Source organism: Balaenoptera acutorostrata, unplaced genomic scaffold (genome assembly GCF_949987535.1).
Source record: "Balaenoptera acutorostrata unplaced genomic scaffold, mBalAcu1.1 scaffold_814, whole genome shotgun sequence".
NCBI lineage: Eukaryota > Metazoa > Chordata > Mammalia > Artiodactyla > Balaenopteridae > Balaenoptera > Balaenoptera acutorostrata.
In genome coordinates, this window is record NW_026646129.1 from 56,638 (window position 1) to 79,909 (window position 23,272).

Sequence of the window (23,272 nt, forward strand, 5' to 3'; positions counted from 1 at the left end):
CTTCCAATCATCTATTTTTATTTCTGCTCAGTACCATGCTGTCTTAATTGGTAGAGTTTTAGAATAGCGAGTCTTAATATCTAGTAGGTCAAAAATCCCCAATTCACTCTTCCATTTGCTGCTAAGAATCAGCTCGCATGTTCTATGTGGGGGAGGGAGGTGAAGGAAATTCATTTTAGCTTCATAAAACCTCTAAAACAATTTGGGGAGAATCACATCTTCTGTAGATTGAAATTTTCTATTGAAATAAGATTTATTTCTCCATTCCTTTAGTTGTTCTTAAGTGTCTTTGTTCTATAATTTTCTCCATATAGTTGTTGCCTATTCTTGCTAGAGTTATTCCTAGGTACTTTATAATTGTGATAATATTATAAATGGTATCTCATTGCCTTTTCTAAATAGTTGTAGCAGAGTACAGAAATGCAATTGATTTTGTATATTGATTTTGTTTGCAGTATACTTGCTAACCACTTTTATTCATTCGAATACTTCATCTGTAGATTCTTTTGGTTTTTCCACAGGGACAAGATATCCTCAATGACTAGTGATAGCAGTTTCTTCTTCTCCAATGCTAAGAATTCTTCTTTTTCTTCCTGTGTAAGACTTCCTATATAATGCTGCAAAGAAGGATTATCTTATCTTGTTGGTGAAAGGCGTCTTATCTTGTTTCCAATATTAAAAAAGAATGTTTTCAGTGTTTCACCATTAAATATCACATCTGCTGAATATTTATACCTTCTAATGATAGTCTGTTCATTTTGTATCATGAATAGATACTGAATGTTATGGAATGCATTTTCTACATCTCCTGAGATTAAATTTTTTTTAAATCAAGAATTCATTGGGGGAAAGATGGATTGAGAGTTTGGGGTTAGCAGACGCAAACTATTATATATAGGATGGATAAACAACAAGGTCCTACTATACAGCACAGGGAACTAAATTCAATATCCTGTGATAAACCATAATGGAAAAGTATGAGAAAGAATGCATATATATGTAACTGAGTCTCTTTGCTGTACAGCAGAAATTAACATTGTAAATCAACTGTACTTCAATAAAAAACTTACTCTGCACCCATAATGTGTCACAGTGTTCTAGACAGTAGAGGTAAAGCAGTGACCAAACAGATGAAAACACTGGCCCTCAGGGAGTTCACCTTGTATTAAAGGAGAACAAACACACTGAATAAATAAAATGCATAGTTTGTTACATATTGATCAACACAAAAGGCAAAAATGAAGTAGAGAGGGGAACAGGTAGTGTGGGGAAGGAGGTCTGCAACTTCAAATGCAGTGGTAGGAATGGGTGTCATTGACAAAATGACATCTGGCAAGAGCCTGCAAGCAGAAACAAGAGCATAGCTTGTATGCAGTACGCACTGCAAGGCAATATGAAGTTCTGTTACAAATTCTGTGAAGGAAAAGTGAATTTCTGAGTAGGTTCACTGGAAAATATAAATGTTAACATACTATTTTAGTTGCTAATTCCCTATCACAAGCAATGAAGCTTAAAAATCTTACATCAAAAAAAAAAAAAACCTTACATCAACTATTAAGTAAATTTAAAAAACAGCTGAAACCATTATAACCACCAGTAGTACCAAAGTAGCATTCTTATTAAAAGTATGAAAATAACCATTTCAATATAGAGTACAGAAAGATAACAAAAATTATTCTGTTGTTCAAAGTAAATTATTATAAAATTTCAACTTGGGTCACAGAAGCCTATCAAAAAAATAAGTATGGGAAAAGCATAAATGGAAAAAAGAAATATTCACAAGTACAAGGCCTAAAACTCATTGTAAGTACTCCCCATAAGTTATCTGACCCAATCCAGGGCTAACACTCTAAAGAAACATGAAAACAAAAAGACAATCACTCAGAGACCAGATGACAGAAAGAGGAAAGGAATCGTTTCAAAGATGTGTTACAGAAAGTTCAAGTACAAAATTTTCAAATGAATATTGAGAATGCAAAAGGAAAAAAGACCCAGCAAGTCTAACTAGCAATGAAATAAATAAGCAAAGACAAAAAGAGAAGTACATCTAAACACACAAAGACTGACCAAAAGAGAATAAGGAAACTCCTAAACCAAAAGGTCACAGAGGTGTCCTATCCAACATTAGCTCATGGGATGATGATAGGTGTTTATGCGGGGTGGGGGTGGGGGGTGGGGGGTGGGGACGACGGGGTGAATAGGTCAAAGTTAATCTATTAGATTCTTTATGCAGTACATCTCAGAATCTTTCAAAATGCCACTGTGAATTATGAATCACTAACCTACTTTGGGGGTAGGGTATGGGGGGCACAGAGTTAAGTACGCATAAGAATGTAGTCTTTCCCATGCCAGCTCACCACGGAACCCTTTATTTTGCCCAAAAACAAAAGTCTGTGAGAAAAATGTTGTCCTAAAGGATGGTAAGACAGATGAAATTCATAAATCGCTTTGTAAAGGAATGCTAAAAAAAAAAAAAAAAAAAAAATTTAAGGAGTTTCTGGTTGTTGTTTTTTTCTTTTATTATTGGTAGAAAGCCAGCCAAGAATCAGTTGGACTTACAAACATGAGTACATGGATGAATAAAAGATAGAAAAGAGAATAAATCAAAATTCTGATATATTTTACTGAAGGGGATATTTGGATACAAATGTTGTTATGAAGCAGTCCAACTATGCTAAAGTAAAGAAAGAAAAATGCAAGGGTTGTACTCGTCCTAACTGACAAAAGTGAAATAAATCACCAGGATGGAATGGTATCCAACCAGAGTTCTGGATGCTCTTGAGGACGACTATGAATTTGTAGGCAAAGTTAGATAGAATCATCCAAATAGCCCCAAGTTTGGCTCCTACAAAGGCCCTGGAGAAGACCCAATAAAATAAGATTCATTGTGGATTTGTTGGAAGTATAGGGTAGGTTGAGGGAATTTTTAATTAAGAATAGACTCAGACACTGAAGTAAAAATAACCTAATAGAAGAAACACCGTAAAGTTATACAATCTATAGATATCTGTATTAATTCTATATCTATAGGTAGATTCTGTATCTATAAAGAGAAATAGATATAAAACACCTGAAATTTTTTGAAGTGGTAAATAAACTGAGGCAGGAAATAATGTTTATTTAGACTTTCGACACATCTTAGACAACATTCTTCAACAAAGGCTTAAAATATTAAATCACTATCAAAAGAAATATTCTGCCCCAGATAGGAAAGTGGCTTGGTGGCAGAAAACAAAAGGAAGAAATAAGCAAAATTTCAAATATAGTTTATCTCGGGTTATTAGTGAAAACTAGTCTCATTTGTATAATATTGAAAAATGGAGCACATGGCAAATGTTCAGGTTTAGAAATGAGCAGTGAAATGCCAAGCGCCAGAGATAACCGACGGAGAGTTATTTATTTATTTAGTACAGTCCTGGCAATGACAAGGGTCATAGCCAGTATGATCCACGACATTCAAGGAAGCTCTCCACGTGCCAAACACCACCTGAGTTACTGTATGTGCATTACTTTGTTTAGTCTTCACAACTTCCTACAGAAGTAATTGCCATTTTATTCCATGAGTTTACAAGCTAGACAGTAAAGGCTCAGAGAGGAAAGTCACTTCCCCAAAGATCACTAAGGTAAGTAGGTGGCAGGAATAGTAGCTACTAAATGATAGAGCTAAAATTTGAAACCTGGCAACTGACCCCAGAATCCTTACCTACTTTGGGGGTAGGGTATGGGGGGGCACAGAGTAAGTATGCATAAGAATGTAGTCTTTCCCATGCCAGCTCACCACGGAACCCTTTATTTTGCCCAAAAACAAAGCACTGCGAGAAAAATGCTGTCCTAAAGGGTGGTAAGTCAGATGAAATTCATAAATCACTTTGAAACGTTAAAGGAATGCTAAAAAAAAAAAAAAAAAAAAAAAAAATTAACTACTGCACCAATGGTTCTCAAACTTGAGCATGCATCAGAATCACCTGGAAGGTGTGTCAAAGACAGACTGCTGGGCCCCATCCCTTCCAGTTTCTGACGAAGCAGATTTTGTGGGTTCCGAATTTCTATTTCTAACAAACTGATGTTTCTGCTCAAGGGCTCACACTTGGAGAAATATGGTCCTAAGCCACAGGTGGTGAAACAAAGAAAGCAAGAGATCACCATAAGAATGGTCTCGGGAAAAGGAGAAAACCTAGGTGAAGAAAGCTGGCGTGGAATTAAGGAAAGGAGGGATGAATCATCCAGTAAATGGGGTCAAGCTAAAATCACATGGAAATTTTCCTGGGCCTTTTGCTCCCTGGGTGGGCAAAGAGTCTTCCTGGGACCTCAAACAGCCTAAAACTATTCAACCCAGCTTCGGGCACAGTATAAATTTAATGGCAAAAGGATGTCCCCACGTTCAGGATCTCTGTACTCTGGCTACCACCACAAACCTTACCCACTGACAATGCCTAGAACTCCTTTAACAGGAAACAAAACGTTTTACTTTGTAGCAAGAAATAGAAGCTTGAGAAGGAAATAAGTCCTAAAAAGTGAATATATATCGCTGTCTACAGATCTCATTCCAAATGTAAATGACTGCTTATAGATTAACCATAGGTCTAATATAACATGGCATGTCTAATATTCTTAAAATTACAAAAATTCAGTTTTATTACTTTGGAGAGGAAGCATGATGCTACATGCAAGGCATCAAATTTGGTGTTAGAACTCCTATATTTGGGGATAAATGACTTCTGACAAGTCTTTTTTTGTTTCTTTGTTTATATTTTATTTTTGGCTGCGTTGGGTCATCGTTGCTGCACGTGGGCTTTCTCTAGTTGCGGCGGGCGGGGGCTACTCCTCGTTGCGGTGCACGGGCTTCTCATTGCAGTGGCTTCTCTTGTTGCAGAGCACAGGCTCTAGGCACGTAGGCACGTGGGCTCAGTAGTTGTGGCTCGCGGGCTCTAGAGCGCAGGCTCAGTAGTTGTGGCGCATGGGCTCAGTGGCTCCGCGGCATGTGGGATCTTCCCGGACCAGGGCTCGAACCCGTGTCTCCTGCATTGGCAGGCGATTCCTAACCACTATGCCACCAGGGAAGTCCAGACATTTTCTTCATACGTAGAAAAGGAGCAGTAGGGACTTCCCTGGTGGCACAGTGGTTAGGAATCGCCTGCCAATGCAGGAGACACGGGTTCGAGCCCTGGTCCGGGAAGATCCCACATGCCGCGGAGCCACTGAGCCCATGCGCCACAACTACTGAGCCTGTGTGCCACAACGACGGAAGCCCGCGCGCCTAGAGCCCGTGCTCTGCAACAAGAGAAGCCAGCGCAATGAGAAGCCCGCGCACCGCAAGAAGAGTAGCCCCCGCCCGCCTCAACTAGAGAAAGCCCACGCGCAGCAACGACCCAACGCAGCCAAAAATAAATAAATATAAAATTAATTAATTTTTTTAAAAAAAGGAGCAGTAATTCCCCACAGAGATGTGAGGATCAAAAGGGATCCTATTTGTGAAAGCATTTGGTCAATTATAACTCACTTTTTCAATTATAAGGTGTTAGGACTACTTCGGGGAGTAACACGTTTTATACAAGCTGTTACTAGATGTGCACTGTGTTCAAGTTTAGGGTGCATATTAACGTCCAGTGTCATTTATACACAAGAGATGCCTTCTAGGCTCAAGAGACAAAAGTTACAAGCGATAATCAGGCATTCATGAAGCTGGGATTTGATAACGTTTCTCCCAGTCTAAACGCAGTGGGAAAAATCCAGAACTGAAAGTGGACACAAACTACTTAGTAATTTAGGAAAGCAGGAGAGACACAACAGGATTGGGAAGAAGTATCAAGTCTATCAGAAGCTCTCAGGGACGCCTGGCGTCTACCTACAGAGGCTGCAACCAGCATATTCTTAGGACAAAACCCTAAGGTAGTGGGTGGTTTTTTGTTTGGTTTTTTGTTGCCTGAGAGTGAGCTACTGTCCCGATATCTCACTCTAAAACCTATAGAAAGAGAAGGGCTGTGTTCCTCCAGCTGTGGCACCTCAGGGTAGGGTCCTCTACCTAAGGCTCTGAAAAAGTAAGGAGGGCACAGTGCTACCTCATAGTACAAAAAGGTACGTGAAAGACCTATGTTCTCCTTCCTCTGCTGCTGGCAGGCACTAAGATGAGGAAGAGATGCTCAGAAGGCCATGGCATGGTGATGGAGGAGTCCAGTCTGGCTGCGGCACCTTCACGACCTTCGGAAAACTGTCGGCAAGCTTTCAGTAGAGTAGGTTCAGGCCACAACGTGCATATTCATCTTTCATCTGTTTAAACAAGGCACTCAATAGTAGGTGTCACTGGTCACTTCCTATTGAACAAAGCCTACAAGATTTTAGGTAAGCATCAAGACACTGATGTTGGGTCAGGCGAAGATTTCTTAGCTATGACACCAAAAAGTATATTGATAAAAGAAAAAAATAAGCTGGGCTTCATTCAGATAAAAAATAATGCATTTCAAAAGACACCATTACAAAAGTAAAGACGTGCCATGAACTAGGAAAAAATATTTGAAAATCATATATCCAATCAAGGACTTGTATCCAATAATAACACGTGTTGGCAAGGATATGGAGAAACTGGAACCCTCATGCTTTGCTGGTGGAATTGTCACATTCGAAACTGCTACTTTGAAACACTGATTCATCATATGACCCAGGTAATTACCCCTAGGTAACCACCCAAGTGAAATTAAAACTACATGCACACATCAGCCAGAGCGGCGAAAACGTGGAAACAAACCAAATGTCCATTAATTGGTGGATGGATAAATAAAATGTAGTATATCCATACTATAGAATATTCTTTGGCAATATGATACATGCTACTGCATAACCTCAAAAACATTACGCTAAATAAAAGAAGCTAGACACAAGAGACCACATACTGTATGATCCCATTTATATGAAATGTCTACAAAAGGCAAATCTATAGAGGTAAGAAGTAAATTATCGGTTGAATGGGTCTGGGGGTGGGAATGAGAGTGATTCCAAACAGGCACAAGGTTTCTTTTGGAGGGTGATGGAAATGTTCAAAAATTAGATTACATGATAGGTGCATACAACTCTACAAATTCACAGATTTTACTAAAAACCACTGAATTGCATATACTTCAAAAGAGTCAATTGTATGGCATGTGAATTATACATCAATAAAACTGTTTAAAAAATAAAGAAATTTAAAAGAGAAGTCAGGGACAGCCCTGACCCCAAACCTCACTATGAAATGTTAACATATTTACACAGAAATCTGCCACTTCTCCTGATGTCGCCCTTCCAGAAACTTGACTCTTAGGATGACAAAGAACACGAACGAAGAGTAAGAGACCTCCAAACAGGGTCTAAGATAGCCGTGGCTCATTTATGCACTTTAGACTACAGGAGAAAATGGAAGTCCTCCCCTCGCCCCTACCCAGCCTGAGATGAAAACTTAATGACGCATAGGTACAAATGCAGGGCACCTAATTTGCAGCTCGATTATCTGGTTTTCCTCAGCAGCTACATTAACTAAGTGACAGTTAATACTGAGGATGGGATCAGAAGCAAACTATCAAAGCACAGGCCTCTGGGTCTGGTCAGCCCCTTACAACTTCACACCACTGAGGGCAGGGCAGCAACGGTACCCTGGTGGCCAAAAATGGTTATGACATCTGTTATCTGAGGCTGGAAAGAGAAATCAGTTTCTCAAAATGAGGTCATCAAAATGGCCATGGGTATGCACCCATTTATGATACAGGTTCTCTTGCCTCACTCAAACCAACTGAATCAGAACCTCCAACAATGATACCTAAGAATCTGCATTTTTAACAAGCCCCCTCGATGATTCTTATGTTTTACATTTTATTGTGCACAAGAGCCCTTTACTTAGAGAATATTAGAGATGGAAGGAACCTTGATGATCATCTAACCCAAAGTTCACATACTGTAGATGAAAACACTGGGGACCAACGATGTAACATGATTTTCAAAGATCAAATAGTTCTTTAAAAAAAAAAACAAAACTATGTCTCTAGTCCTAAAAATCGTCAAGAATACTACTGACAAAAGAGAATATAAAATGTACCTTGGAAATATTTTCTTCAAAGATTGATGAAGATAACATGCTTCATCATTTAAAGGGATATGTTTCTGCTCTCAGGAAAATTAATCCAGAGCACCTCATTACCTGAAGCTGCCAACTAAATGAGTCATCATAACAGTTAAATTATTTTTTCCTTGTTGGTATGTTCAGTTTAATTATTGCCTTTTTTCCCCAAACCTACCTCCCTTGAGAAAATGCATAGGTTATTTGACCCAAGACACCAACATTCTTACAGATCACAAGCATTAAGTCATCATTTCCTCTGAAGCCACATCTCCAGGGCTGCAAGTCATATTTTTATATTAATGCAGCCTGAATTCTCCTGTGCGTGGGTCCTAAATCATGAGCTAGCAAGAGGGAGGAGATATGGGGATATATGTATATGTATAGCTGATGTATAGCCCGAAGCTGGGTTGAATAGTTTTAGGCTGTTTGAAGTCCCAGGAAGACTCTTTGCCCACCCAGGGAGCAAAAGGCCCAGGAAAATTTCCATGTGATTTTAGCTTGACCCCATTTACTGGATGATTCATCCCTCCTTTCCTTAATTCCACGCCAGCTTTCTTCACCTAGGTTTTCTCCTTTTCCCGAGACCATTCTTATGGTGATCTCTTGCTTTCTTTGTTTCACCACCTGTGGCTTAGGACCATATTTCTCCAAGTGTGAGCCCTTGAGCAGAAACATCAGTTTGTTAGAAATAGAAATTCGGAACCCACAAAATCTGCTTCGTCAGAAACTGGAAGGGATGGGGCCCAGCAGTCTGTCTTTGACACACCTTCCAGGTGATTCTGATGCATGCTCAAGTTTGAGAACCATTGGTGCAGTAGTTAATTTTTTTTTTTTTTTTTTTTTTTTTTAGCATTCCTTTAACGTTTCAAAGTGATTTATGAATTTCATCTGACTTACCACCCTTTAGGACAGCATTTTTCTCGCAGTGCTTTGTTTTTGGGCAAAATAAAGGGTTCCGTGGTGAGCTGGCATGGGAAAGACTACATTCTTATGCATACTTACTCTGTGCCCCCCCATACCCTACCCCCAAAGTAGGTAAGGATTCTGGGGTCAGTTGCCAGGTTTCAAATTTTAGCTCTATCATTTAGTAGCTACTATTCCTGCCACCTACTTACCTTAGTGATCTTTGGGGAAGTGACTTTCCTCTCTGAGCCTTTACTGTCTAGCTTGTAAACTCATGGAATAAAATGGCAATTACTTCTGTAGGAAGTTGTGAAGACTAAACAAAGTAATGCACATACAGTAACTCAGGTGGTGTTTGGCACGTGGAGAGCTTCCTTGAATGTCGTGGATCATACTGGCTATGACCCTTGTCATTGCCAGGACTGTACTAAATAAATAAATAACTCTCCGTCGGTTATCTCTGGCGCTTGGCATTTCACTGCTCATTTCTAAACCTGAACATTTGCCATGTGCTCCATTTTTCAATATTATACAAATGAGACTAGTTTTCACTAATAACCCGAGATAAACTATATTTGAAATTTTGCTTATTTCTTCCTTTTGTTTTCTGCCACCAAGCCACTTTCCTATCTGGGGCAGAATATTTCTTTTGATAGTGATTTAATATTTTAAGCCTTTGTTGAAGAATGTTGTCTAAGATGTGTCGAAAGTCTAAATAAACATTATTTCCTGCCTCAGTTTATTTACCACTTCAAAAAATTTCAGGTGTTTTATATCTATTTCTCTTTATAGATACAGAATCTACCTATAGATATAGAATTAATACAGATATCTATAGATTGTATAACTTTACGGTGTTTCTTCTATTAGGTTATTTTTACTTCAGTGTCTGAGTCTATTCTTAATTAAAAATTCCCTCAACCTACCCTATACTTCCAACAAATCCACAATGAATCTTATTTTATTGGGTCTTCTCCAGGGCCTTTGTAGGAGCCAAACTTGGGGCTATTTGGATGATTCTATCTAACTTTGCCTACAAATTCATAGTCGTCCTCAAGAGCATCCAGAACTCTGGTTGGATACCATTCCATCCTGGTGATTTATTTCACTTTTGTCAGTTAGGACGAGTACAACCCTTGCATTTTTCTTTCTTTACTTTAGCATAGTTGGACTGCTTCATAACAACATTTGTATCCAAATATCCCCTTCAGTAAAATATATCAGAATTTTGATTTATTCTCTTTTCTATCTTTTATTCATCCATGTACTCATGTTTGTAAGTCCAACTGATTCTTGGCTGGCTTTCTACCAATAATAAAAGAAAAAAACAACAACCAGAAACTCCTTAAATTTTTTTTTTTTTTTTTTTTTTAGCATTCCTTTACAAAGCGATTTATGAATTTCATCTGTCTTACCATCCTTTAGGACAACATTTTTCTCACAGACTTTTGTTTTGGGGCAAAATAAAGGGTTCCGTGGTGAGCTGGCATGGGAAAGACTACATTCTTATGCGTACTTACTCTGTGCCCCCCATACCCTACCCCCAAAGTAGGTTAGTGTTTCATAATTCACAGTGGCATTTTGAAAGATTCTGAGATGTACTGCATAAAGAATCTAATAGATTAACTTTGACCTATTCACCCCGTCGTCCCCACCCCACCCACCCCCACCACCACCCCCCCCCGCATAAACACCTATCATCATCCCATGAGCTAATGTTGGATAGGACACCTCTGTGACCTTTTGGTTTAGGAGTTTCCTTATTCTCTTTTGGTCAGTCTTTGTGTGTTTAGATGCACTTCTCTTTTTGTCTTTGCTTATTTATTTCATTGCTAGTTAGACTTGCTGGGTCTTTTTTCCTTTTGCATTCTCAATATTCATTTGAAAATTTTGTACTTGAACTTTCTGTAACACATCTTTGAAACGATTCCTTTCCTCTTTCTGTCATCTGGTCTCTGAGTGATTGTCTTTTTGTTTTCATGTTTCTTTAGAGTGTTAGCCCTGGATTGGGTCAGATAACTTATGGGGAGTACTTACAATGTGTTTTAGGCCTTGTACTTGTGAATATTTCTTTTTTCCATTTATGCTTTTCCCATACTTATTTTTTTGATAGGCTTCTGTGACCCAAGTTGAAATTTTATAATAATTTACTTTGAACAACAGAATAATTTTTGTTATCTTTCTGTACTCTATATTGAAATGGTTATTTTCATACTTTTAATAAGAATGCTACTTTGGTACTACTGGTGGTTATAATGGTTTCAGCTGTTTTTTAAATTTACTTAATAGTTGATGTAAGGTTTTTTTTTTTTTTTGATGTAAGATTTTTAAGCTTCATTGCTTGTGATAGGGAATTAGCAACTAAAATAGTATGTTAACATTTATATTTTCCAGTGAACCTACTCAGAAATTCACTTTTCCTTCACAGAATTTGTAACAGAACTTCATATTGCCTTGCAGTGCGTACTGCATACAAGCTATGCTCTTGTTTCTGCTTGCAGGCTCTTGCCAGATGTCATTTTGTCAATGACACCCATTCCTACCACTGCATTTGAAGTTGCAGACCTCCTTCCCCACACTACCTGTTCCCCTCTCTACTTCATTTTTGCCTTTTGTGTTGATCAATATGTAACAAACTATGCATTTTATTTATTCAGTGTGTTTGTTCTCCTTTAATACAAGGTGAACTCCCTGAGGGCCAGTGTTTTCATCTGTTTGGTCACTGCTTTACCTCTACTGTCTAGAACACTGTGACACATTATGGGTGCAGAGTAAGTTTTTTATTGAAGTACAGTTGATTTACAATGTTAATTTCTGCTGTACAGCAAAGAGACTCAGTTACATATATATGCATTCTTTCTCATACTTTTCCATTATGGTTTATCACAGGATATTGAATTTAGTTCCCTGTGCTGTATAGTAGGACCTTGTTGTTTATCCATCCTATATATAATAGTTTGCGTCTGCTAACCCCAAACTCTCAATCCATCTTTCCCCCAATGAATTCTTGATTTTAAAAAAATTTAATCTCAGGAGATGTAGAAAATGCATTCCATAACATTCAGTATCTATTCATGATACAAAATGAACAGACTATCATTAGAAGGTATAAATATTCAGCAGATGTGATATTTAATGGTGAAACACTGAAAACATTCTTTTTTAATATTGGAAACAAGATAAGACGCCTTTCACCAACAAGATAAGATAATCCTTCTTTGCAGCATTATATAGGAAGTCTTACACAGGAAGAAAAAGAAGAATTCTTAGCATTGGAGAAGAAGAAACTGCTATCACTAGTCATTGAGGATATCTTGTCCCTGTGGAAAAACCAAAAGAATCTACAGATGAAGTATTCGAATGAATAAAAGTGGTTAGCAAGTATACTGCAAACAAAATCAATATACAAAATCAATTGCATTTCTGTACTCTGCTACAACTATTTAGAAAAGGCAATGAGATACCATTTATAATATTATCACAATTATAAAGTACCTAGGAATAACTCTAGCAAGAATAGGCAACAACTATATGGAGAAAATTATAGAACAAAGACACTTAAGAACAACTAAAGGAATGGAGAAATAAATCTTATTTCAATAGAAAATTTCAATCTACAGAAGATGTGATTCTCCCCAAATTGTTTTAGAGGTTTTATGAAGCTAAAATGAATTTCCTTCACCTCCCTCCCCCACATAGAACATGCGAGCTGATTCTTAGCAGCAAATGGAAGAGTGAATTGGGGATTTTTGACCTACTAGATATTAAGACTCGCTATTCTAAAACTCTACCAATTAAGACAGCATGGTACTGAGCAGAAATAAAAATAGATGATTGGAAGAGGTTAGAGAAGCCAGGCGCACAGCCGTACATTTATGGTAAAGAGGAATATATAAATATATATGTATATGTTTTGGGGTCAACCTTTAAGTTCTCTTAGCAAATTATAGTTATACATTGCAGTGTTATCAACTAGTCACCATGCTATACATTAGAACCTCAGAACTTATTCATCTTATAGCTTAAAGTTTGTAGACTTTATTTTTTTAGAGCAGTTTTATGTTCACAACAACATTGAGTGAAAGGTACAGGGATTTCCCACGTACCCCTGTTCCCACATATGTATAGCCTCCACCATTATCAACTACTCAGCAGAGAAGTATATTTGTTACAATTGATGAATCTACATTTACACTTCATTAGCACCCAAAGTCCATAGTTTACATTAGGATTCACGCTTGGTGTTGTATGTTCTCTGGGTTTTGACTAATGACATTATCCACCATTATGGTATCACTTAGTTGGAATCAAAGAGTATGTAGCCTTTCAGATTGGCTTCTTTCACTTAGTAATAAGCATTTAAAGTTCTTGCATATCTTTTCATGGGTTGATGGCTTATTTCTTTTTAGTGCTGAATAATATTCCATTATCTGGATGCACCAGTTTGTTTACCCATTCATCTACCGAAGGGCATCTTGGTGGCTTCCAAGTTTTGGCAATTATGAATAAAGCTGCTATGAAACATCTGTGTCCAGGTTTTTTATGTGGACACAATTTTTCAACTCCTTTGTGTAAATACCAAGGAGTCCGATTGCTGGATCGTATAGTAAGAGTATGTTTAGTTTTGTAAGACACTGCCAAACTCTCTTCCAGAATGGCTGTACTATTTTGCATTCCCACCAGCAATGAATGAGCATTCCTATTACTTCACATTCTTGCAAGTATTTGGGGCTGTCAGTGTTTGGATTTTCATTTTTCTAATAGGTAGGAGCATTGTCTTTAATTGGCGGGGGGGGGGGGAATAAAGGAAGTAACTCAGATATTCATTAATATCAATAGAATGATCTTGATTAAGCATGGTCAGTCCCTGAACTAGTGTCCTCCCGGACTGGGGAGTGCAGCGCGGGGCGGGGACTCGCAGAGAGGAGAACAGCGCATCAACCCCAGCGGGAGGCGCGCAGGTCTCGGGATGCGGAAGGCGGGCAGGCGCCGCGCTCCTCTCCGCCCCCACGAGCAAGACGGTCACGTGCAGCGGAGGGGCTGACCTCCGCGGGCGGGCCTGGGAGGGGCGCCGCGCAGGTGGTTCAGGGTCGCCCGAGGCTAGGCGCGAGGCGGGCGCTTGCGCAGCGCGGGGCGGAGTGCGAGCCGGGGCCGGAACCGCCGCGGGTCGGGAAGGGCGGGGAGGAGCCTGGGAGCGCGCCGGCCGCCGCATGGGGAGGGGCGGGGCGGAGCCGCGGCGCGCGCGCCCGTCGGAGGGGGCGGGACAGAGCAGCCATTGGGCGCGCTCAGGTTGGCCGCTGGGAGCGTGGGGCGAGCGTGGACCGCGGCGCGGCGGTGCGATTCTTTTCCCGGCCCTTCTCCCCGCCCCAGGCGAGGGCACCGTGTGGCGGCGGCGGCGGCGGGGCCAGCGAGGCCGGAGGCGGCGGCTGTGCCCGGGCATGGTGGTCTGGGGCAACGCGGAAGGTGAGCGACCCCCGGGCCGGAGGCGGGGGTGGGGGCGGGGTGGGACTGGCCTCGCGTCGCCGGGCGGTGGCCCAAGCGCGGGCGGCCTGAGGCGGGGCGGGGGCGGCGCGCCGGCCCGGTCCCCGCGGCCCTTGGTCTCGCGGCCTGTGCGGCCCGCGAGAAAAAAAAAAAAAAAAAGAACTTAAAAATTGAGAGTTGCATATATAATAAAATGGCATGAAACTATACACAAGCATTGTCCCAAAACCAGTTTGCTGGTTTTGATACTGTAATATAGTTAGGTAAGATGTAACCATTGGAGGAAACTGGATGAAGCATACATAGGACTTCTCTGTACTATTTTTGCAACTTCTTTTTTACCTCTGATTTTTTCAAAATGAAAAAAAAAGTCAACAATTTTAGTGCTGTTTTCTTGTAGATGAAATAGTGTCCCGCCATGAAAGCAATGAATTACTGATAAAAACCGAGGGCTACATCTCAAAAACATCATATTGAATAAAAAAGCAAATAGCATAAAAAGATATAGTATAAAGCTCAGAACATACAACCTAAACAATATGTTATTTAGAGATACAGCTATGAGAAAATTAACAAGAAAAGCAAGTGAATGATAAGACACAAACTTGAAGATAATGTTTATCTCAAAGGACTAACGGAGGGTATGTGACCAAGAAAAGGGATTCAGGGTCCTCAAAGGTGATTGTAATGTTCTTTTCCTTAAATTTTTATTAATCACTATTTTATAACAACTCTGAAGTCTTAAAAATGTATAAACCTGATCTTTAGCATTTAATAATCACCTTTATTGAAAAGAGTAAAATTAAGTGAAAGGTGAATAAAATTCAGCAACATTAAACATGTGTGCTAGAGCATATAATTATAAGAGCATCTAAGAGAAGATTGGGTTCTAGTTTAAATTCTGGTCTGACTAATTTGGGGTTAGTAGGTTTTGGTCAGTGGTTTTTGAAGGGCGGTCCCTGGGCCAGCAGCATTAGTACCACTTAGATATTTGTTAGAAACGTAAATTCTCAGACCTTCCCCCAGACCTACGCTCTTGGGGAAGAGCCCAGCACTCTCTATTTTAACACAAACCCTCCAGGAGGTTCTGATGTGCACAGACTTTTGAGAGTCACCAGGAAGTTCAACTTTCTCACCCATAAAAATAAAAGATAAAACTAGATCAGTGTTTCCCATAGTGTGGTAGATGTAGTACTGATCATGTGCAAGATGTTTTTAAGTGATAGACACATCACCATTTAAAATTTTATTTATTGTAATGTTTGTTCGACTAGTACAGATAGCTTACCAAACCCATAAGTTCACTGATGTTGTGTCATACATTGCTAAGTTAAAAAGAAAAGAAAGGAAAGGAATCAACTTAATGTAAATATAAATACTAAGGCAAAATAGTAAGGTATGTATAGCAGAAAGTAACACAGCATTGTAAATCAACTATACTCCAATAAAAATTTAAAAAGTAAGGTGATATGAGAATATCACAAAATTCCTGGGGTTAGTTCTTAGATATTAAAGTTTCGGTAGTCCTGAAGAGGATCAATCTTGAAAATATTTTCCATTCTAAACTTCTGAGACTTCATGTGCTTGCTTTTCTTACAGATCTGCCTCCTTAATTTTGCTTTTTAAAATTCAAGCTAATACGTTAAAAATTTAGTCCACACAGCTTGTGTTGGGAGAGGAATGGCCTGTTAATGTGCTTTTGTATTGGGGGATACTTATCTGAGATTGAAAATTTAACCATAGTTAATGGAAAGTGTGGATAATTCACATGCGAATCATTAAAATTAAATATATTAAGGAGAAATCTGTTTTGAAAACATGATTTAATTTTAGAAGCACTTTCTTTCACTACGTGTAGTATTTATAGTGGAATAGGCAGATGGTTTTATGTAAGGAAATGAGGTTTGTGGACAGTAAGAAACATATTTTAATAATTAGGGATTTAGACTTTGAAAAGTCTATACAAGTTATAAACAGCTACAACATGACCGGCCCTTTTGTTAAAAAGTAAATTGATTTATTTATTTATTTTTGGCTGCGTTGGGTCTTTGTTGCTGTGTGTGGGCTTTCTCTAGTTGCGTCGAGCGGGGACTACTCTTCCTTGCGGTGCGTGGGCTCTAGGCGCGCGGGCTTCAGTAGTTGTGGCACTTGGGCTCAGTAGTTGTGGCTCGTGGGCTTAGTTGCTCCGCAGCACGTGAGATCTTCCTGGACCAGGGCTCGAACCCGTGTCCCCTGCATTGGCAAGTGGATTCTATAGCACTGCGCCACCAGGAAAGCCCATGACTGGCCTTTTTAACTGGCATTTTAAATAGCTTTTTTGCGATGTAGTTCACATACAGTTCACCCACTTGAAGTGTACAATTCAGAGGTTGTGTATAGCCAGAGAGTTGTGCAGCCATCACGGTGCACAATTCTAGAACATTTCATTACCCCAGAAAGCAACCCTATATCCATTAGCAATTATTCTCCATTCCCTCTACACTCTCAACCCTAGGCAACCACTTATCTACATCTTATTTCTAGGGATTTGCCTATTCTGGGCATTTCATATAAATAGAATTTATATTTCATATAAACATGATGATATGTAGCCTCTTGTGACTGGCTTCCTTAATATAATATTTTCAAGGTTCATCCGTATTGTAGCATGTATCAGTACTTTATTCCTTCTTATTGCTGAATAATATTCTGTTCTATTGATATGATATGTCACTTGATGGACATTTGGGTTGTTTGCACTTCTTGTCTTTTATGAATAATGTTGCATGTGTGAACATTCATGTACAAGGGTCTGTGTGAAAGTATGTTTTAATTTCTGTTTTATAGCTCGGAGTGGGATTTCTGGGTCAGATGATGACTGTGTTTAACATTGTAAGGAACTGACTGGATCTAAAATGCATTCTCATTCAAAGCAAAATTACAAGTTTGCTGAAAAACTTAAATACATTTCTGTTCTAATTTATAATAAGGTACCAATTTTGTTTGTCAATGGTTTTATTACAGAATATCTCTCTAAAATGATATTTGGCAAAAATCATCATTAAAATACATGTTTTTGAAAACAGCAGCTTACAAACGGCTGTTCTACATCACAGTTTATCGTCATTTATCAAAATTGTCACATCTTCTGTGACATGGTTCTTTCTCTGCATATTTTATCGCTGCCTGTGTCGTTTAGCATTTAGGGGAAAAAAAATGTCATGGAATCTGCTTCCTGAGCTGATGATTGAATTCAGATTGTTTTGGTTGACTTTTACAAATAAATTACATGTTAAGAAACTGATGGTAGTTTTTTTTCTAAAATTCTCGTTTCAGCAATAATAAAAAACATACTTCTAAAATAAAAACATAACATTTTGTAGTCTAGCTGCATCTGACACTTGATATTTTGCTGTGTTGCCCTATTAATATTTTGAAGTTATAAGGAGAGATACTTTTTTGTGTAATGAGAATTTATGTTCAGTAAATTGTTGATATTTGACCTTGTCTTACTTTCTTCTAATGCTTTCCTAAAGGCTTATGTACTAAATTACCTACCTTTAGATTTCTTTTTAGGAAAGGTGTTCAAGATATTTCTTTTTCATACCTACTTGTGAAATGAGGTTTTTAGCACCTCCTTGTTATGAAGGAATATTTCTGAAAAAAATAAGATAAACAACTAAAGGCAGTGAATAACTGAAGTAATAGAGAAGTGGTAGTATAGAAAAAAGATGCTCCTCAGGGAAGAGAAAGAAAAAATACCAGTTGGACTTGAATGGATAAGATTTATTTAAAGCCTTTCATTGCTGCATGAAGGATAAACAAAAAGAGTAGTAAGGCAGCATGAGGCATTCAGTGTCCTTGTAAAGAAGACAAGAAATATCCTTAATCTCTGAATCTATAACTATATGATTCTACACATAGATCAGCTAAAATCATCCTTTGTTTTATTTCTAGTAGGGATAAGCTGTTGTATGCACAATATTGTAATGGATGTTTGTAGTGAAGACTTGAAGCATTTGGATCATTTGGGAAGTAGACTCAGACAGGGTTTAGTGTGTAGAATACTTGTAAGCATGTGCCCTTGGGAACAACATAGTGGGAGGGAGGCAGAGGCGTCAGGATTGGGCAGAAGCTTACGTCAAAGTGTCTCCTTGGCCAGCCTTCCAAGAGAGGTTTGTTGATAGCTTGGATGTGGGGTATGACAGAAAGAGGTGTCAGGATGATTTCAAGGATTTCAGCCTAACTAACTAGAAGGACGAAGTTGTCATCAACTTCATCCTTTGAAAGGAGGTTTGGTGGAGAAGATCTGGAGTTAGGTGGGCCTGTTAAACGTTCGAGATCTGTAAAACATCTATTGGCAGAGGATGAGTTGGTGAGTCCATATGTGAAACTGGAGCCCAGGAAAGAGGTCTGCAGTATACATAAACATGGGGGTGGTCAGCATAGGATAGATGCTAGTTAGACCAGGAGACTAGCTGAGACCACCAAGTGAGCATGTGTAGACTGACTTGAGGATGAGACAGGGCTGAGTCCTGGGACACTTCAGCGCTTAGAAATTGGGGCAAATAGGGGAAACCAGCGGAGGAGACTGGGATGGAGCCCCAGGACCCAGCACACTGCTTAACAGCAGTGGGTAGTAGATGTTTATTTAGTGGATAAATGTCCAAAGGGGAGGGAAAATAACATGGGACAGTGATGAATTTTATTTCTCCAGGTAGAATAAATTAAAAGGTGAAAAATAGGATCAACTGTTATCTATCTCCTCGGTGAATGGGTGGGGAGTGAGTCATGGAAATTAGAATAAAAATAGATGTGTTCTTTTCTATAAAAATAGATGTGTATACATATAAAATAGGAACCGTTCCTTTTAATAAACTGAAGTATTTTTAATGCAGTTACTTTCTTTTAATCTTTATGGTACCTATTGTGCTTGTGTGGCTAATTCTTCGAGCAACTGTATAAAAATGTCCCTTGTGTATAGAGATGAATCCAGTTCTTCAGATTGATTATTTCTATTGTTTGTGAATATGCTTTAAAGTAGCACATTAAGTAGTTGAAACTCATTTGAGAAATTATCCTATATTTGTATCTCTCTTCTTGGTACTAAATGACAGAAGAATTTCATTTATATATTTGCTTCCATATATTTGATAATTTACAGTAGAATTTTCAGTGTTCTTCATGGTTAAAATTGGTACTAAAGGTGATTTGGAAATTGTGTTGAGCATGTATCTTGCTAAACTATAGAAGACAGACATTTTCTTCAAGGATTTTATATTCTAGGTGAAAAAGTTAAAACATTTATGGAAAGGTACATAAACAATTTTCTTGGGAAAATATACAGTTATGTCATTGAAACTCTGAGTCCTGTCTTCCACTGAGCGGGACATTTATTAAAGAATAGACTGAAAGTAGAAATATCTGTAAGCTTGAATTTTGACAGAATGAAAGAAGAATACAAAAATCAAGCTCACAAACTCAGCTGCCTTGATGTGGATGAAGCTTCTGTGAACAGACAGCTACTGTCCTTGAATAATAGTTCACATATCTTTTAAAGTGAATTAAGCTTTGGTTGCATTGGACCTGACCTGTCGGTGAGAAGGAGATGGCTGAGTCCAGGGAGGCGTGTGAGCTTTCTCAAGACAGACTAGAGTCGCTGGTGACTGAGACAAGTAGTGAAACGTTATTTCAAGGGTTGAAATGTGAATAGGAACCAGTGATTTAACAATGCTCATCTCTAACTTTAAGCCTTTTCTTGAGCCAGAAACCTTGGTTTTTTATGAGAGTTTGAGATTCCCTGAAGATACAACCTAGGTTGGACAGTTACCCAGCTCTATTATATATTTAAGCTCAGGAAAGTTATGTGAACTGTGTTACTGCTTCTTGTTTTTGTGAATTTTTGGTCCAGGCTTTCAGAAAGACCTGAGCTGAACTCTAGGACAAAGCTTGTGGTGACCACCATTGCTGTTTCAAGCCACTGTCCTCTGTGTTTCTTTCTGTCATTCAGGAATTTTGTTGTCATAGCTCCTCTATTACTGACGTGTGTGTGTGTGTGTGTGTGTGTGTGTGTGTGTGTGTGTAGGGGGGTGTCCTTCATTTGTAAATTCTGTAATCTTTGGACCTTGGATGGAGATGGTAAATACAGAAGTCTTAGAATAGAATTGGTCCCAAACTATTTTGAGAGAAAACACAAAGCATATTAAAACTTACCTTTTCAATTAAAGCATAGGGAAACCATTCACAAAAAGGGTGCAGAAGTTGATGCTGTTGTTTATTGTGTTATCTGCTGGTTATAGACCTTCATTTTACGGTTATTTCTCTGAAATGCAGTAAAAAAAAAAAACCCCAAAAACAAAAAACAATGCCTAGCACCATAGCAGCCCCTATGAAATGAGGCATATGCTGTTTCTAAGACTCACAGCATGTTTTTCTGATACTGTGTTTGCCCATAAACATGTTGATGGTAGGTGCTGTCTGAGGCAGGGGCGGTTTTCCTATGGAAATCCTCTCTTGAACATACTGGTTTCTGATTCCCCTTGAGGAAGAATGAAGCTCCTTTTTGCTTCCTTAGCAAATTTGATACTTCAGGTATTAATAACATAGCCAGTGGTTGATATGTATCTTGATGACTTACAGGTCATCATGATGGCTGCTCTGTCATAAGTTGCTGTGGTTTCAGAGCACGTTAGAACTCTACCCAGCGTTTTGAGGTGGGACGGAGCTGAGGTGTAATGAAAGAGAAATTCCCTGCACAGCAGTGGTGACGCCTTAACGATAAAATCATCTTGCTCGGTCTCAAAATCACTGGGTCTGCCAGCAACAGCATTAGATGTGAAGTCTGACCTGGGCTTCCATTTTGATTTTGCCATTAAAAGCGTTATGACTTTGCCCTCAGCACTTCTGCGAGTCTAGAGGAATGTTAATTACTAAATGAAAACAAATTTATGAGATCCTTTTGATGGAGTAGAGTGTAATATCTGCTGAGTGCCCCAATATACATTCAGCCCTCTAGAGGAGAAGACTTATAAGTGGTAAAGAGTAGGCTGCTTTTGGAGAAGGAAGCGTGAGGTGAGATGGCAAATTTGGGAATACGTTTTCTAAGGAAGGCCTTGGAGGAGGCCATCATTCTGTAAACCTGAACTTGAGATACAGCAGTGTCCGTTTTGGGGATAGGAGGTCTCTGGGGCATTTATGATTGGGAGTGTGTGGAAATACTGATTCAGAGCCACGAGACCCTGTGACATTGGCTGCATCTAACCGAGGTCTTTCTCATTTAGGGCCCCAGACTAGGGAAGCTACAGTTATCTTCTGAAAGATAGTAAAAAAGATGATCTTGCTGCTCTTAAAGTGAAAGAATCCAAATTTTGGTGAAGAAATGTTTTAGGGACAGGATTGCCCCCATGTTTTTATTTTTTATTTATTTATTATTTTTTTTTAAACAATTTTTTTTTCCAATGGGAATTATTTATTTATTTATTTATGGCTGTGTTGGGTTTTCGTTTACTGTGCGAGGGCTTTCTCTAGTTGCGGCAAGTGGGGGCCACTCCTCATCGCAGTGCGCGGGCCTCTCACTACGCGGCCTCTCCCGTTGCGGAGCACAGGCTCCAGACGCGCAGGCTCAGCAACTGTGGCTCACAGGCGGGCCTAGTCGCTCCGCGGCACGTGGGATCCTCCCAGACCAGGGCTCGAACCCGTGTCCCCTGCACCGGCAGGCAGACTCTCAACCACTGCGGCACCAGGGAAGCCCCATGCCCCCATGTTTTTAATATCACTCTTGACTGATTGTTTATTTCGCTTCTTATTTGGCGAAAAGGATATGGAAGTTCAGGTTGGGAAAATTACTTGGAAGAGTTTCTTAAGAATAACCTCATTAGATAGTTTGTGTGTAGATGTGAGAATAAAGTTTTCTTAGAAACAAATGATTTTTTTTATAGTTCAAATATTTTATTTTCCTTAAAGATAGGAGTAGATTTTATAGTTGGAGACTCTTGCTATTATTTAAGCAATAACCAATAAATGTGAGTAAGTAGCAATTATTTAGGAAGAATGATATAATGATGAACTATTGGAAAATATAAAAACTATAGATAGCATTGTGGAATTGGAAGGGACTTATCACCTGATTTTATAGACAGTTTATCTCATTATTCAGCCTCCTCACTGTAAAATGGTAAAAATATTAGTTGATCCAGAGTTATTTTAAGGAATAAAAGAGAATTTATTCATTCAACAATTATTTATTAAGTGCTTACTATGTGCTGAGGCACATGCAGGTTCAGAGGATGTGTCTGTGTATTAGAAAGAAGAAAATCCTGGCCTTCATGGATTTTACTGACTAAGAGGCAAGAGGCTTTACCCAGTGATGACAAACGTGATGAGGGCTTCCAGTGTGCTCCCTGCAGTGGTGTTTTAGACTGAACACAGTGCCTGATAGTTGTGGTAGAAGAAGACTAGCACCAATGTGTCTTGGATGCAAAGTACACCCATTATCTCATTTAAATCTAACACCAGTTCTATAAACTAGGTCTAGTTTCCCCCCTTTTACAGCTGAGCAATGTTGTGTTCTTTTAGGTCTGTGATCAAATCATGGTTATTAAATAAATTAATGAGTAAACTTGGACCTAAAGTGTGGTCCAAGGTCTTCAGCCAGATAGTGGCAGAGCTGGCACTAGAACTGGTTTTGACTCAAGCTCAGGGCTCCTTTCATTGTACCACATTGCCCCTCAGAGCGTGCATGGGCAAATAATCGTTATGTACCATGGTAGATAGGAAGAGTGCACAGTTTCAGAGATCCCATACTTGCCAATATGAAAATCATTT

The 23,272-nt window shown here is 39.1% G+C and overlaps 1 protein-coding gene across 1 annotated transcript in view; it reads left to right on the forward strand.

Annotated features, from left to right (window-relative positions):
- Positions 1-3,950: 3,950 nt before the first annotated feature.
- LOC130706843 (homeobox protein cut-like 1) overlaps positions 3,951-23,272 on the forward strand; it is a 55,427-nt gene continuing 36,105 nt past the window's right edge. Inside the window, exons 1-2 of the mRNA XM_057539508.1 lie at positions 3,951-3,972; positions 13,845-14,452. Coding sequence (XP_057395491.1) covers positions 3,951-3,972; positions 13,845-14,452 — 630 coding nt within the window. The remainder of the gene's footprint in view (positions 3,973-13,844; positions 14,453-23,272) is intronic.